Here is a 17,500-nt window from a genome sequence, read left to right on the forward strand (position 1 = left end):
GCAGTAAAGACCACATAGGTGTAAGCTGTGGAGAGACGGAGGGAAAGCATCGGTTGCATTAAGGTGTGCTCCTTACGTTGTCATAGTTCATAAGCTTCGTGCTCTGACCAGCCAGTCTGTGGGCGAGGAGCTTTCCAGCTTTAATGGCTGTCGGGGTCAACTCGGGCCGACCCTAAAACAAAAGAAACTTGAAGTTATTCCAGTAGACATATCGCGGTTAAAACCTTTATTTTGAAGGGAAAAAACTCAGAATAAATTAAATTTTACGATGTGAATAAAACTTTCATGATGCCTGCCATGTGGTCAGGTTCGCTGCATCCTGCATCAGTAACACACTCATATTATTACAACCCCATGTGTGTGCTTTGCTGCTGGGATGGTGATCTCCCATGTAATGTCAACTTCGATCCAAACACACTGCTGGGTCTGCTGTGAGATGCACAATTTACACTCATCTCTCAGACTAACAATGGTTTATTTAAAAAAAATATATTTAACCTGCTTTTTATCTGTCTTTGATCAAGAATAAATTTAAAGTTATGATAGTTCCAACCAAGTCTTTTAAGAGCTTTCAGTAAAATAAAATGTCTTTTGTCCTAGAGACAAGTCAAACATCTAAACGGACAGGATTTACATCTACAGTGGAGCTGAAGCCAATCTAGTGATGTTAATACTTCCATCAAGCTGTTCATATGAAGGGACAGATTTGCTTTGTCTTTAAAAAAAAAAGAAAAAAAAAAAGAACCCAAATAAGTAAAAAGAAAAAAAAATCAAAAGTAAAAGTTGAACAAATGATCTGACCACTGCTCAGTTTTGTTGCCAAAATACCTGGTTGCACAATTTCCCAACAGAACCTGTACAAAAGTTAAACGCAGAAAGTGATTCATGAGTCAGTCAGTAAACTACAACAAGAATCTTACAATTTAAAGAACGAAAATGACTTGAAAATAAAATGTCTGCCCAAACCTTTACTTCTATTATTTTAAATATTTACTAACAGAAAGCCTCATAACCATGGAGCTACGAGGAGAAGTGAGCTGAGCAGGAAACCGTAGGGCTGCAGGGCAATTCTAAAGGCATGACTTCAACTTGTTAAATTACTGCCGCACATCCTGTTGTCTGAAAACATCTCCTGCACCTCTGCATGTACGTGGACGTGTTTGGTGTTCCAGTAACTGTTTACATGCCAGACAGCAGGAGGCATTATCAAACTTTTCTAGGCACTCCTTTCCAAGATTTATATATATAAAAAAAAAAAGGTATGAGGCAAATCAAATGAGATATCAACCCCAGAGCTTTCAGAAGCACAGGAAAAATATTGTGAAAAGTTGACAGACAAACTTGAGAGGACTGTGATTCATCAAAGTGAGCTGTCAATCACAGACGCTGCTCTGTGAGTGTGTTTGTGTGTCATGAGACCTGGGAGGCAGGAAGGAAGCTCGCAGCTGGTCGTGGTGAAAAAACAATACCGACAACACATGCAGCAGGTTTAACTTGTATTCACATGGATCCAGCTCCACTGCATGTACGAAGGCGGACTTTGACGTCTGCAATCGGGTTTTTGCAGGTCCGAACAAAATATGTTTGTCTGCTCCAAGAGATAAGAGAAAAACTGGTATAATGTTTGAACTGATCATGAGTTTTTGCAACTACCTTTTCTATGAAAAGCTCTTTAAATTGAAACATATTTCATTTTTTTCTTGAACTGAGATATAACTTCTATTTTTTTTAAAAATACCAAAGAAAATGTTTTGCATTTGGTGTTACTGAGCTACTTGTCAGTACACACTGCAACGATATGTTAGCGGTAAAGAAACACTATGTTTATATGTGTTCTTTGTTTACTTTACAACAAAATCTCTCTTCAGACTGACTTTTAAGAAATTTAGAAAAATTAAACTGGTTCATTTTTTATATTTCCTGCTATATTATCCACCTCATAGCGTGTGTTATGTATGTGTGCATTACAACACAGTAATCAATTATTTTATACAAAACAGAAAATTTAATCATATTAAATGGATAAAAATGCAGGATTGGAATTTTTAAAAAAGAAAGTTATGTGCACATGTATGGAAGATTTCTCTTTTCTGCATTTCATCAACAGACCAAAGCTCCACAACTGTCAAAATATATTAATAATGTTAATAACTATTGAATAATAATCAAAGAATATTTTTTTTTCAGTTTTTTTTTTTTTTAAGCCTTTTTGGGTAAAATTGGCCAAATTATTGTGACAAAACTGGATTTGGATCGCCTTCAACAAAATTAGATGCTAAACCAACAACTGTTAACATATAATCTGACAGGAGGAGGTGAAATAAATGGAGTCAACTGGGGTTTTTATATAATGGAGTCAACACATACTCAGGCCAGCTGTGTCAAATATGAAAAGCATTTACAGTCACTGGTGTGGGTGTGGACTTCCAGTAACTTGTTCACATAGTGTTGAGTTTAAATTCAGACCAATAATTATCCGGAGAGCTTTTGCAGTTGAGAGTGTAATTAGAGCCGTTTCTGCGCTCAGACTGGCATCTGCTGATGATACCTACCTCGCCGATGTCACCGAAAGCGTAGATGTTTGGCACTGAGGTAGATTCATCTGCCCCGACAACTATCTTCCCTGTCTCTTTGTTGAGTTGCATGCCAAGCTTGTCGAGACCGAGGGCTTTGGTTTCAGGAGCTCTGCCTGAGTTTAACGAGAGCAAACAACAGAGCGACAACATTACATGGTTATGTTGATAAGAGGCGTGTGAGGTGGGACAAGGAAGAGTGCTCACAGAGAATTTGGCTTTGGTTCTAATTCACATAACATTAAAATCCAGGAGTTCTCCAAACATATGACAATACAAAGAGGGAGGAGGAGGGATCTGTGCAAACCTTTCGAACTAATAATAATTTATTAGAAAACCAACTTGTGAATCAAAGAGCTGCAAATGGAGGGCAAAACTAAACATTTCTGGGTTCTGGATAATGATTAACTCAAATTTGAACATTAATTACCAGTATCTCTACTAAAAACAGCTGAAGGTAAAAGTTATTGAATGGAAACATCTGGCCAGCTGAGAAGGAGGAGCACCCAATGAGCAGCTGGGAATGTGTACCCTATAAACCCCATGGGACATCCCAAGGTGCCAATTCTGACACTTCCTGGGGGATGGCTGACTGATGCTGTCGACACCGAGTCTCCATGGTGATGGAGCTTGGACCAAACGCCCCCCACCTCCCCACTACCTCAGCACAGCTCCTTACAACCTGCCTGGATAGCATAATAAACACCCAGCCATGAGGTACCCATGTAGATGCTATCGCACAGCAAAAATAACAAACCCCCGAGACCCCTTTTCCTGGCTGGAGCCGAAGAACAACGTCCTTCCCCCCTCTTCTCAGACCAGGAGAGGGCTACAGGGAACTGTCTGCTTCTCCGCAGCGTGTGTGGCTGAATGGGATACAGCACTCAGAATGACGACAGGGGGGGGGAGTCAGCCCGTCATGACCGATTCCCAAGGCAGGGCTTCTAAATATTTTCCTGTCTTGTGAGACCGAAACGCTGCAATATGTGTCATTCTTCAGCTCATCAAAACTCTAGAAAAACGAGGTGAAATGAAGACATTGTTTTGGCCTTTAAATAAAAGCGTTTTACAGACTGTGGTCTTCCTGTCTGAAGGTCCAGCAGCAGAGAGTGCTCCATTGTACGGCATGGACACTACAACAGCGGGTTGTTCTATAAGAGACTTGGTTTAAATATCCAGTGGTCCGTTGTGGGGAGAGCCTGCTGCGGCATTAAGAGGAAGCTTCAAGACCGCTTTGCTAAACAGCCACAACAAACCTCCGCATGTTAAAATGAGAGCTGATAGCTTATCTGATCAAACTAATGAACACAGACAAAAGGGAGAGCAACTAGACGGAAGCTTGTTATTGTTGGAGGAATGGATCGCGCACGCTGCCCAGAAACCAGTGTTTCATTTCAAGCCAAAAAACATTTTAAGATGCAAACAGATAAAGAGTTGCAAGAAAGTAAAAGAAAAAAAAAAGAAGCAGAAACTTAGTAGAACATGTTTGCAATTGAAACATAAGAAATTAAATGCAGAGACAAAAAAATCGAAGACACGCAACTTTGACTCAGTGTGTGTGTGTGTGTGTATGTTCTTTCACAGTTGGCTCAATGTCTGCTTGTATCCACTTGTATAAAATTATGTCATAGCACACATCAGACTTCAGCTACATCTTAACTGCAACGTGATGACAGTGGCGGGTTTATCTGCATCCGCTGCCAGCCTTTATAGTCCAATCTGATCACTCCCACACAGGCCGGAGTTTTAGATGATTTAACCTTTTATCATCACTAAAGAAAAATCGGTTTTCTAGGTTGACGAGATCACCTCAGACCTTTTGACTGATTCTGATGGACTGCATGCAACTCAGTGTCAGGATCAAATGAATCTTTTGGTTAAAGGCAACATATAATAGTTATTATACTTTAAAAACAGCTTGCAGCTTTGTGTATTATTGGATACAGGTATATAGCTGTAAAGAACAGGTCCTACACTGAGCTGTAAGACATGACAGATTTCCATCTGGCACCTAAACGGCTCACAGTGACTTGAGGATTTTCTTTTTAGCAAAACCTTTGATTTTTAGATGATTTTCTTGTAGGCGTGGTTTTACATTCCTTTTTCCTCACAACGGATTTTCCTCTCTAGAACTAATTTATGCTTTTAAGTTTTGCTCCGTTTGTTGTTTTTACATTTGCAGTCTGGAGCAATTTGAAATTTGTTAATGTAAAAAGTGTTATTTTAATATTAATTTATTATTTCTATCAAATCAGTCTTAATTATATGGACAAATGTTTTATGAAGGTTTTCTAAACAACCTTTATTTACTGTAGTAACTTCTGTTTCTTCAATGACCTATAAACCCCTCAAATAAAACAAAAAGTTTCTACTTGATGACAAATAATTTCATTCAAAAGTTTGAAGCAAAACTACCGAGTGACAGGTGAGCGTCCTCTAACAGTGTGCTTTTCTGTCACCCCTCGTACGTCCATTTGCGGCACTGAAAACCTACAATATGGATGGCGAAATCAGAAAAAAAAAACAAAAAACAAAAAAAAAACAACCCAAAAGCTTCAACATGACAGCCTACAAAGCAGTGGGTGATGTCATGCCGGCTGCATTCATCTTTTAAACATCCCAGATGGCCGTTTGAATTAAAACCTTTTAGCATTTCTACTCAAGCTTTATTTTCTTTTACCCCCAAAGGTTGCTGCTTGTGTGAAGCAGCCAGTTTAAAAAAAAAAAAAAAAGGAAATGTTTTTAAATGACATCCTTGAGTACTGGTAGAGGGCGGCAATGGAGAAGACTAATGTGCTCCGTTTAAGTACGCAGACAGGAAGCTTGGAAATGTTCTGTTTCCTGCTGTGTTTCTATGGGCACACCTGGACAGGGGAGCGGCCATGAGGTCAGGAAGGAGCAGGGGAAAGGTGGAGGGAGGCAGAGCCTCGGAGAAGGATGTGGTAGACAGTGGTAATACTGTCTCCCAGTCCCCTCCGACATTTAATAACTCCACAGAGGCCCGGGACCCCGCCTGGCCTCTAGTGTAAGGCCACAGCCAGGGGAAGTGGCCTTGTACTCATAACTTCTGCATCCACACATCAAAGAGCAGACGTCACAAAGCGACTTGTTCTCACTAAACTGGATGGGAACAAAACCGTCTTTTACATGCAGCCCTAAAGAGGTTGTAGAGAAGTTGCAGCAAACTTCTCCGACAATTTTCTGAAGCACTTATCGGCTTAGAATAAAAGAGCTTAAAAGTATGCTTTTTTTTTTTTATAACCATAGATTTAAATAAACGTGCAGAAAATGGTTTGTTGCAGAGATAAATGGGATGATTTATTTTCCCCAAAAGGTCAAGTTTTTCCTCACTCTGATGAATGTAGGAAACACGTGGGACGCAGCATCTCACGTCTCACACCGAGACGATGAGGGAATTCAGCCACGAGAGGGAAGAATCACATCAGCTGCAGGGTCACGCACATCCTTGTCCCTGTCACATGCACACAATCGCAAATAAAACGCTTAAAAGTGACATTTTCGGAAGTGAGATGTTGCTTTGGAAAACGCTCGACGCAAACAGACCGATGGCGGCGGCGCTGGCGGATGTTCCTTCCATTGTTACTGGTGCTGCTGGTGGAAAAAGAACATTGAAATGATAGAATAATAGAAAAGGAACAGATAAGTAGGAGGAAGATGGCTGCTGGGGATGATCAGCGGGCAGGGATGGCAGTGACAGATGCAAGGTTGGTTTCCGCAGGGCTGGCATGAGCAGGAAGGTGCAGCCTGAGAACAAAGAGCGGCCCATGGTGACCTGCGTCTGGGTGCATCCTGCTCCATCCTGCCCATTCTCCAACAAGGGAGCCAGGGAGTCAGCAGTAGGTGATTAACACTTCCTCTGCCCATTCCCATCAGTTGGGCTTTATTACTTTGTTTTCAGCCTTTATTCTCGTACTATCTGCTGACACCACAATCTACTCAGGCTGGTGATGAAAGTGGTGCGAGGAAGATGCAGTCACGCAAGCGGTTCATTTCATTTCGGAGGTATACAGTAATACAGAAAAACAATGTGGGTGCTGCAATCCAGCAGAAAGCAGACAGAAAAATCTGATTTAAAGATATTAATACAAGTTTGAAGAAAATAGAACAGATCTTTTAGCCTTTAAACAGCAAACAGAGCAAAATAAAAACACACAGCTGCAGCATTTTCCTCTAAGTCCGTTACAAATATCTGGCTTCAATTCCTGTATGTGCAATAGCTAGGTCCATTTACCCAGTCTGTGCCTGGGTTCTGGTTCTGGTGCGGCTTCCTGGATCCGTTTCCAGCTCTTTAACAAGGAAAGCATGGTGAACCAGGCTAATGTCTAAAGAAATCTCATGTATATTCATCCTTTTTTTTTTTTTAAATAAGCAAAGCTAATAAAAATTGTTTGTGTTTAATTCTGTTCTTCTTCAACTCACCTTTAACCTTTCCAGGTCATTTGTTTTGCACTTTAAATTGTGATCAAATCATTAAAGATTAGATTTTTTTAGCATGAAAAAAAAATAAAAATACAGCAGTAGTCTCACAGTAAACTCACCAACAGCCCATAAAACAGAGTCATAGGTGTCGTTGTGCTCGCTGCCAGTCTGAGTGTCAGTCCACGTGACCTGCAGAGCGCCGGAAGACAGCTTGTCCACTCTGTTTGGGACAGACTTCCACAAAAACTTGGTCCCATAGGCTTCCATATAGTCTGTAACCAGACCTGCCATTTGCTGCAGAAAAAAAACAGGATATCCAATAATAAAAGGGGTGTAATTACTCCATTCTACATCCAGAATACTTAGATTTTAGATCAGAGAGCAGTACCCGATCAAATCCCCGGAGGGCAAGGCTGCGAACCATCACTGTGGTGTCTAAGCCGATGCCTGTGAGGAAGCCTGCACACTCAAGAGCCACGTCTGGATAATACTGAGTTGAGGAATACAGTCATTTATTTATTCAAAAGTACAGCAGCTGTGACTTAAGGGGGCTGAAAGTCCTGGGAAGCACTTTTGTACCTTTAAAGAGAGACAGAAAGAAACTCCAGATTCAGAGCTATAAACTTACACACTATCTAATATCAGTGTTATTTTTATGTAGCGTGTCTACTGATTGTCAACAGATTCAATACAGTGGCTTCTTTTACAACCCCCCCCCCCCCCCCCCCCCCGAGGCAGACAAAAAGGATACAGCTGGCTCCAACAACAAGACTGCAAAACACAAAGAGAGACAAGCTCTTAGTAACTAACAATACAATAAGATACATTTCAGCATTTGCTCAGTGCACTTTGGCCAAACAAAACACGGCAAAGGAAAGGCTGAAAATGTTGACTCTGAATCACAGAATTAGAGAAGTGATGAACAACAAAACTTTATAAGCTCCCAAGTGAAGAGGTGTGAAGAAAATGTAAGAAATGAGGACAGTAAAAGCTGTTTCTGTGTGTGGTCCAGGTGAATCCCACTTGTAATCCACCTATAAAGATGTGTGGCGCTGAGGAGGGCTAATTGCTAGCATTTAGGCTAATCCCTGCGGATGGGGTGTGCCATGTTCAAGGCTCAAGTCCACACGTCAGCCCGGTGAGTGAAGCCCATCACCCGCATGGATGAGGCACTTTTCGCCCTTGTTTGTACCCCTCCAAAGCAGACATATTCCCCCTTAAAGTCAGCTCCAGCTGACAGCTCCAGCTGCCTGCGGCGGATCACACCAACTCCAACTCCTAAAAGCCCGGCACCCATTCTCCTCCACGTCTCTGTGATGCACTGCTGCACTTAGCACGTATTGTCAGGTGGCTCAAAACAGATTAAGTAAAGAGCTTTAGTTTGATTCTGTGCTTTCATCACCAATAAACTGTCTTCGTTCCCCTTCCCCTTCTTCACCTTCTATTTAGCTTTTACACAAGTCTGACACACATTTTACAACTTAAACACAACCCTGTTAAAACATCTGCAACAATCGTGACATCTTCATCCAATGGACTTACTGACTAAATGTTTGGAACATGCCTTTAATTATCTTGCCAGAGCACAAAAAGCATAGAAAAAGACACTGTTAATTAGGGGTGGGGAATCGAATCGAAAAATTGAAAATCTGGATTTTTTTTGCTCCACAATTTTACAATTAATATTTTTGTTAAAAATCTCTCTTTTTTTATTTCAAATAATTAAAAATTTAAATTTTTGGGACATTTCTATTGTTTTTATTGATCTTTTTACTTGTCTTCTTGAGCATTATAGCAGCTGAATGATGGTCTGTTAATTCCTAATTAAAACGAAGAAAAATGACGAGCAAAAACTTGTGTACGTGTCGCAACTTAAATTGAATCGGCACTAATTATTTCTCAGTTCTTTCTAGCTTATAGAAGAATGAAGTTACTTTGGAAATTAGCCCCTTTTGTTACATAAGTGTAATGATTAAGAATCGAAAATCTGTTTGAATTGAGAATTGATTCTGAATCGAATCGTCACCTCAAAAATCAGAATCAAACTGAATTGTGAGTTGTTGTTAGATTCACATTCCTACTATTAATGTGTCTAATTTCTCTCTTTCTCTGATTTTCCTGTCTAAGTGAGATAGTCAGACGGCCTTGGTCAGAAATGTGGGATGTTATTGGGATGATTAAAAGCTCGGATACGAGATACCTAAAACATGTACAGCTTTACATCTGAGACATTTAGCTGAAATCTCCCCTCCAAATCCTGAAAAATACCTCCTCAAGATCCTTCTGGCAGCCTCAAGAAAGGCCATTACTCGGAAATGGAGCAACACTAACCCACCCACCTTAGAGAACTGGAAAGAAATAGTAGGAGAAACTTATAACATGGGAAAACTTACACACACTATAAGGCTACAACTTCTAAAATGTGAAAACCTACAGGAGAAATGAACAATATACAAAAACAGTCGTGGTACTTATTGTTAATTAATGTGAACACCGATCACTCTTGCTGTTGGTGGGTTTTTTTTTTCCCCGTTATTGTTGTTATTTTTTATATAGTTATGTAAAGTTTAAAAAAAATGTGGGTAATATTCCACAATACACCAGATTTCCAGTTAAATGACAACTGGGATAAGAAGTCGTCCAAATACAGAGACACGTTTAAACTCTTTCGGCTTGTTTCCTGTCAGTGGAGCAGCAGCACGACGTAGGCAACTGTGGCCAAGAACTTAGGTAGAGGTTTGCTTTAAACCATCTTTGAGTGCTTGTTAACCTTTGGGAGGTTTTCAAACACACTAACAAGCCAGAGATTTGGACAGCTTGTGTTGTCTCTGCTGGCTTGATTTGAAATAAAAAAAACATATGAATGTCTTCATTGATGAGAAGTTTTGATGTCTTCCTCATTTTTGGTGTAAGATTAGTTTCTTCATCATGTGAACATAAAACACAGACAGCTGCCACCAAATATATGCCAGCTGACAACCCTGCATGGAAAATCTTTTGCTCCCTGTAAAATTTGTTTGAATTAATCTTTTTACATTTGTGCAGTCAGTCTACATTGTTACAGTCTGTGCATTAAAACCACAGCAGCTATATGACAACAACCTGATAAGAAGTTCATGATATAATTATTAACACTGAAACATGTATTTGATCCATGATGGTAAGTTTTAAAAACAAAAAAAAAAAAAACCAAAACAAAAAAAAAAAAAAAAAAAGGCAGATTTTTACTGTAGCAATATGAACAACTTTGAACTTTTAGAGACATGACACACATCAGCCCTTCTGGTGTTAGATTTCCTGTTTTCACAGTCGCTATACTGCTAGAAAGACAGTCCCACAGACTTTCAGATGGAAACTCTTTCTTTTGCACAACAAAGTACATAGTTTCTTCACTCTAATACGTTTAATTCCATATAATCATAATGTGTCTGTAGTGACACCTTTACATCTACACTCTCAAAAATAGAGGTGCAAGATAAGGACATTTCTGTACCTATAGGTACATTTTAAAGAAATGTTCTCTCAAAAGTACGATACTGGTCTTTAAGAGACCAGAAGCACACCTTCAGAGTACGAAAAAAGGGTTCAAAGTGACATAAAGTACAAATTTGTACCATTTTGACCATAAGGGTACCTGCAGCATTGAAAAATGTAATGTTAATGGCTGTAATGTAACAAACTAGAGCAGAGTTGAGTGATGACAGTAGTACTACTTAACAGTCATTTACTACACCAGACAATGAAGGTCAGATGCTGCAAACTAAGTGTATGTCTGGTCAGTATTTTGAGTTTTTGAAGATTATTTCTAGGTTAAAGATAAGATAATATTGCTAAGTTGCATGGACCAGGCCTAATGCTGTGGAAAACATAAAAAACATAACTTGATAAGGTGAGGTTGAACTTGATAAGATACAAAAATAGACCAGAACTGAAGCGTACAGAAATGTCTCTCAAAAGAGTACACCCCCAGCGACAAGCATTTGTACCTTTTTAGGTACAAACTGGTACCTCTATTTTTGAGTGTGTAATCGTTGTTCATGGGCGGATCTGCTAAACGTCTTGTCGAGTATGTGGACGCAGGTATGCGACTCGATTTGCAAAACATGGTATTTCTGAATGTTTTGCCAGATATAGTGTGGGACATTTTGACTTTAATGATTAAATAAGCAAAGAATGTGAAAAAACACTAAATAACTTCATTTTCCAAAAGTACTAGCATGCAAAAAATAAAGCATTTCCTTTTTTTTTTTTTTTAATCACCACTGTTACACGATTTTTATAGTTAGAGAGCAACTATTCCAATATTTTATCACTGACATTTTTAGAAAAAATATTTACTTAATTCATCATATAATAATGTTGATTTGATAGAGCTGAATAAATCCTTTTTTTTTTTTTTTTTAAATAAAGATCTTGTTTTCTCTGAGCATGTTCTCTGTGTGTTCTGACAATTATTTTTCATATTTGCGTCTCTATTTTATGGGTTTTTTTTCTCTTCCTGAGCAAATAGCCCAGCAGAGATTTAGGTGCTAGATTATCTCATTACACTGTCCAGTCCTCCTACCAACTGGCATGCGCTCAGTGTTTTCTCCTGATAGCATGCCCACAGCAAAATCCTGGACTTCAGCCCCAAAACCAAGTCTGTCACTAAGGTGTGTGTGAATGAAACCTCATTAGACATCCATCCCTCAGCTGTATCCCCCTCACACTGCAGCTTCCCTGCCTGCAGCTTCTTGGGCCTCACTTCCACAGCTGATGCCCCGAGCGTGCAAGTATCTAAATGTAGGAATAGCAGCAGAACACTGATGGCCGCCTAAAGGGAGGTAGAGGACCCCACCAATCAGCAGTGTACTACAGCAAAGGCTCTGAGCTCAAATGTCCTCATAGTTCTGATAATTCAGCTTCATCCAACTTCAGGAAAACACAGTTTTCCTCCAGAAGAACCTCTGCCCATCGGGGAAACATGGTGATGGAAGCATCATAGTTTGGGCCTGTTTTGCAGATTTCAGGTCAGGAAAGTTTAGCTTTACTGGTGGAAATAATAATCTGAAATTCAGCAGTGAAGTCTACAGGAACATGTCATGTCATGTGTCTGAACTTGATCTCAAGAGAAAGTGGGTTGTGCAGTAAGCCGCAATGCAGTTGCCAGAGGATCGCTCAACAACGCAAATTAGCAGACAGGTCCATATGTTCAGATAAATATTTATAGTATGATAAAATGCACATCCTGCACACAGGTCTCACATCCCTGTAAAACACGGATGCCACACCACATGCTGACACAGATAGGAAATACTGCATCATTTACTTCAAGGACATGTAACCACCATTAATATTAAAGATTTAAAAATCTTTCATACAAATAATAATAATAATGATATGATATGATATGATATATGATATGATATATGATATATGATATGATGAAATGAGACAAAGTCGTCTCATTTGTCTGGCTCTCAATTTCTTTTCCGTGCTAACAGGATGGATGAATCAAAACAAGAAAAACGTGAACAGAAAAAACAGTTTAAGTCAAAACTAGCGTCCAAATATCACCTGATCACTGGAAACTGAAGCCGAGCTCCTTAAGTTATTAAGAGGAGACAGATTTAAATAGAAATGGGTTCAACGAGACACAAAAACATAAAGGAAAACGACACAACAAGCTGAAAAAAAAAACCAAAACGGGGTCAGAAGGCATTTTATGCTGGAAATATAGTTTTATATATGAGACTACAACCCATACAAGTAAAAATGCAGATCTCTGTGTAGTCGGTTGTTTGTCGGTGTTGCTGTGGTGAAATGCTATAAATCATATTTCCTAAGGCAAGATTTTTCATTTAACTTTTTTTGGTATGTATCTAAACAGAAAAAAACAAACAGGACAGAAATGGGTACAAACATAAACAGATTTTGAGTGTTGCACAGTGATTCAAACATATGAAAGTAGGACATAAAATGGGATTAAAACGGCCAGATTTAAAACACTGGTACTTAATTTAGTCCTTTAAAAGCTCAACGCTCCTCTGATCAGCAGGAGGCACTGCTGAGCAGTCAAAGCCATCAGGAGTGAAACTTCTGGGTTTTTCTTTGTATAACACACACTGCTAGAAAGGCCAACTCTGGCAAATGTTTGACACCATTTAATAAATAAAAAAGAAAAAAACCTGATAATACTTTAGGTAAATCTGTGAAATGTTGAAAATAAAAAAACTTTATTTTTCTTTTTATCATCACCGTTACGATTTATTGTTGCTTTTGATTCCCATATTGATTCTGTGATGTGTTACTTTGTAATGTCAACAAGTGGTTGGCAACTTCAATAACATTAATACGACTCTGGACACTAAAAACTTCATCTAAAGAAACTGATGCTGTAAAGCACCAGTCCGTGCGACAGGCTGCTGTAGCCTTTCGCTAAAAGACAGAAAAAGTCACTACAACGTGTACAAAATGGAGCTGCCCGAACAGTACTGAAGTGTGATTTCAGGACAAATATCATCACAATGCATAAGAAACTTAACTGGTTGTTGGTCAAAGACAGACTCTTATATACATTGACAGTTGTAATTAGAAATATATCTGTATTAAAACTACCTCTTATTTTATTTGATAACCTTGCTTTTAGTGCTGGAAATCACGAACATACCACAAGACATGCAAAAGATGGAAATTTTAGCTTGCCTAAAGCAAAATCAGATGCCATAAAAAGAACAGTAATGTACAGAGGCATGAAAACATGGAATTCTCTACCGAAGAACATTAAATTTACTACTGACCCTAAAAACTTTAAATTACTAAAAGACTTTTTTTCAAAAGTACCGGTATTTATATAAATCATAATTATAAGGGTTTGATGATAAGTATAATAAATACAAATGAATGTGTAATAGAGTTAACTGATAATGTGGATAGAGGTGCACTAGAAGATTTGTATTATAGATAATCAAATATATAGGTTGATATCCAATTATAAGTAAGTGTATTTTTTGTAAATGAATAGTTTATATGATAGGATGTGATATGAATGGACTTTACATGCATGCATTTACTTATGTAAAAATGGATGTAAAGAGATGATTTTGAAGATGTAAATACCTTGTTTTCCAGGATTGAACTGAAATGTTGATGTACTGTGTAACTTTTTACAAGTTTTTGTTTTTGATATTATAATTGTGCCGGACCCCAGGAAGAATAGCTGCAGCTTGCTACAGCTAATGGGGATCCTTAATAAACTAAACTAAACCATTAATATATAAAACTGTCAAAATCCACACAAAATAAAATGACAAACAGCAATTAGGTCCACATCCCCCAATGTAGACAACCTTGATTCATAAATAGTTTCAATATCGAAATAATTATTTCCATTGATCCATCACCACGTAGCAAACAGCCTCCGCAGTGCAGGTACACCACAACCACTAGTCACCATCTGCGTGACGTGCCAAGAGGAAACGTCAGGGAAGGACCAATTAACCAGGTGATGACAGCAGCTAAATGGCTGGATTAAAGGGCTTGTTCTGTAAAGGTCAGGATGCACGCGGCTAATCTGAATCATGAGGCGAGGACAGGCTGACAGGAAGGGAGAAAAAAACAAACTGCACGTCTCTGATGAATGATCACAGTGCGTGACAGCGGGATGTACCGTGTCAGTGAGCAAGGTAGTGCAGCGGGTAAAGAGGCATTAATTCTCTCAGGGTCGGAGGTCCTGTTTCCCTTGTAGTGCAGCGTACAGAACACGAAGCTACAACTCCCACAATCAAGGATCGTGTCATTATCTGAATGACTTGACAAGAAATGAAGGCAAACAGGACACGGACTGGTTTAAAGCTTCTCTATATAGCAATTAAATAGAACAGAAGTGTTGATATGGAAAAGTGGGAAAGAGGAAAAGAGCATGCTCACGTTTTCCCAGGAGATTTCTTCAGCCAGAATATGTCATCGCTAGTGATGCCGTGCTCCGTCGCTCCAGGAATCTGTTAGAACAGTTACAGTACAAAACACAACTTCTAATTTATCCATCAACAAATCTATCGATAATGTTATGCAACAACAAAGAGGGAACAGTTTCCTCTTGGTGAGGCCCGCGCATGAAGCGTCGTCACTGCATCAAAATGCTCCATGTAAGCAACCATAATAACATGGTATGGGTTATATTTACAGTCGTAGGGTACTTTGGTCGTCCTCCTGTGGCGATTACAATGTTCCTGGCAGTCAGGATCGTCTGTAAGAAGAGACGGAAATGAGAGGCACCAGTTTTTTTTTTTTTTGCTCATATCCCTCAAAAAAAGAAGGAAGTGTCAAATGAAATGAAGTGCTCTCCATAGTATTCTGCATAAAGGTGATGACAGAAAAACTGAAGTCCATCAACCAAGCAGCAGCATTCATAGTAGGCACAGCAGTCCATTAGGGCTCAAAGTTGTTGCACTTTAATGCAATTGTTCAATAAAAGGCAAAAAAGGAAGATAAGTGTTTAGTTTTCATCTTTCAGAGAGGGAGGTGGGAAATAATCCGAACTTAGAGGCATTGAGATCAAGTGTGAAGATTTTGAATCGATTCACAGATGTCAAAACTCGATTTTGTAGATGTTAATTGATAATGTGATGTGGGAAGGGATGCAAAAGGAGGAATTTGATCGCATAAATACTCTATGTCAGCAAAGGGAGACTGAGCAAGAAATCTCACCAGCACTTTCTGCAAAACAGCCTGCAATATAACAGCACCCTTACCAAGCTGCAGGGAAATACTTCTGAGACAGAATGAATGTGAGAAACCATATTCTGTGTTTCCGCTGAAATACCACCGGAAACCAAGATTTCTGTGCTATGTTGAGCTTTGAAGGTGATACGCAATAACATTGTGAAGATGTTTCGTTACAGCATCCCTCACACTCTACAGCAAGACTGAAACTAAGGTCAGGAATAACAATAATGATATTTGAAAACAAGAACAACAACAAAACAAGAGCATGTCTAATATGCGATCGATGCCACATGGTGATCATCACTGCTAAGACATCAGAGATGACGCTTCAGCTCTGTGGTGGATGGAGGATTTGTCCTGACAGTCTAAAGACCTTTTTATTTGTTTAGATGATGGTACAGGTAAATGTTGGATGAAAGAGCAGCGTGGCTGTACGGTCTTTAGCTAGACTGGATTTAATATATTCAGATGGAATGAAAGGATTGAGCTCAGTGTTCAGATTAACATTGTTTAAATGTGTTTATAATAATATCTAAAATAATGTTAAATGTATATATACACATCTCTTAGTGTGAATCAGTAGTGTACCTCTTTTCCTGCTTTATTCACTCCTCTGACTGTGTGTTCATCCACCAGACTTCCTTTGAGGTTCAGATATTTCACCTTCCTGTAAAAAAATAAAACATCACATATGTAGATTTATCAACAATAACTGTTGTTAATTTACTAAATATCACAATAACATTTTTTTTTAAACATTTCCTACAAATTCCCATGATATAACATTTACACTTGGTTCTGCAAAAAGCACAGAGAGGAGGCTATTACAGGGCTGCCCGGTAGTTAACCAGTACCACATATCACTTGGTATGTTCAGAATATGGTGTTGAGCTTTGTTTGATGAAGATGACACACTGAGCTACATTCGTTGATGGAAAAGACAAATCGAACTTCAGGAATGGCCTCAACTCTTTCTATGAACTAGATAACTGTTCAGTTCAGACTTGATTGATTTTATGAAACTGACTGACTTCATTCAAATGTATTGAAACTGAGCTTAGAACCAGTTTAGCTGTGTCTGTACGTAGACTGTAATTAACATGCTCTGGAGTTTTAAATGTTCTTTTGATTACCATAGTAACAGGAAATCATGCGGTTGCTGCAAAATCCGACAAGATCTAACTTAATATGTACACCTTGATATTATATCTACACTTGATCCCTTTCGGCTCGTCCCTCTGAAGGGGTCGCCACAACAAACCATCGCACAGGAGAATTGCCACAAGTTTTACGCCGGATGCCCCTGCAGACACAACCCTCTGTGTTTATCCGGGCTTGGGACAGGCCGTCAGAGAACAGTCGTGTCCCCCTCAGGGCTGCAGCAGCATAGAGGAGCAGGACTCAAACTGCAGACCATCAGGTCACATGAGAAGCGTCTCAGCTACCTAAACCACTGTCACCCTCATTTCATATCTACACTCATTTACTATAATATTTTTTGTGAATAAACCTGTATGAAACCGATGCTACTGATGCTGCTGAAACATAACAAAGAAATGATCTCACAGGACAAAAGCACAGTGCAGTTTGAGAACATTAACACTGAGCTTAACACCTGTTCAGCCTCCAGCGAGAAACTCTTGTCAACATGCAGTAGCTGAAGACCAGTCCTGCAATTGCTTTGTCTGTGCAACAGACTTTATCAAAATCATGCCATTAAAATAATAAGGAAAAATTTTTTTTTTTTTAAAAAAGAAAAAAAAAGAAAATAGAACTGAAAT

General features: G+C 39.1%; 1 protein-coding gene across 1 annotated transcript in view; it reads right to left on the reverse strand.

Moving 5' to 3' along the window:
- Nucleotides 1-17,500, reverse strand: part of txnrd2.2 (thioredoxin reductase 2, tandem duplicate 2) — a 24,255-nt gene that overhangs the window by 4,831 nt on the left and 1,924 nt on the right. The window contains exons 6-13 of the mRNA XM_079252072.1: nucleotides 16,308-16,386; nucleotides 15,178-15,240; nucleotides 14,922-14,992; nucleotides 7,765-7,784; nucleotides 7,402-7,493; nucleotides 7,133-7,307; nucleotides 2,553-2,689; nucleotides 77-172 (exon numbers count right to left, since the gene is read on the reverse strand). Coding sequence (XP_079108198.1) covers nucleotides 77-172; nucleotides 2,553-2,689; nucleotides 7,133-7,307; nucleotides 7,402-7,493; nucleotides 7,765-7,784; nucleotides 14,922-14,992; nucleotides 15,178-15,240; nucleotides 16,308-16,386 — 733 coding nt within the window. The remainder of the gene's footprint in view (nucleotides 1-76; nucleotides 173-2,552; nucleotides 2,690-7,132; nucleotides 7,308-7,401; nucleotides 7,494-7,764; nucleotides 7,785-14,921; nucleotides 14,993-15,177; nucleotides 15,241-16,307; nucleotides 16,387-17,500) is intronic.

This window comes from Telmatherina bonti (genome assembly GCF_933228915.1).
Source record: "Telmatherina bonti genome assembly, chromosome: 13".
Taxonomy (NCBI): domain Eukaryota; kingdom Metazoa; phylum Chordata; class Actinopteri; order Atheriniformes; family Telmatherinidae; genus Telmatherina; species Telmatherina bonti.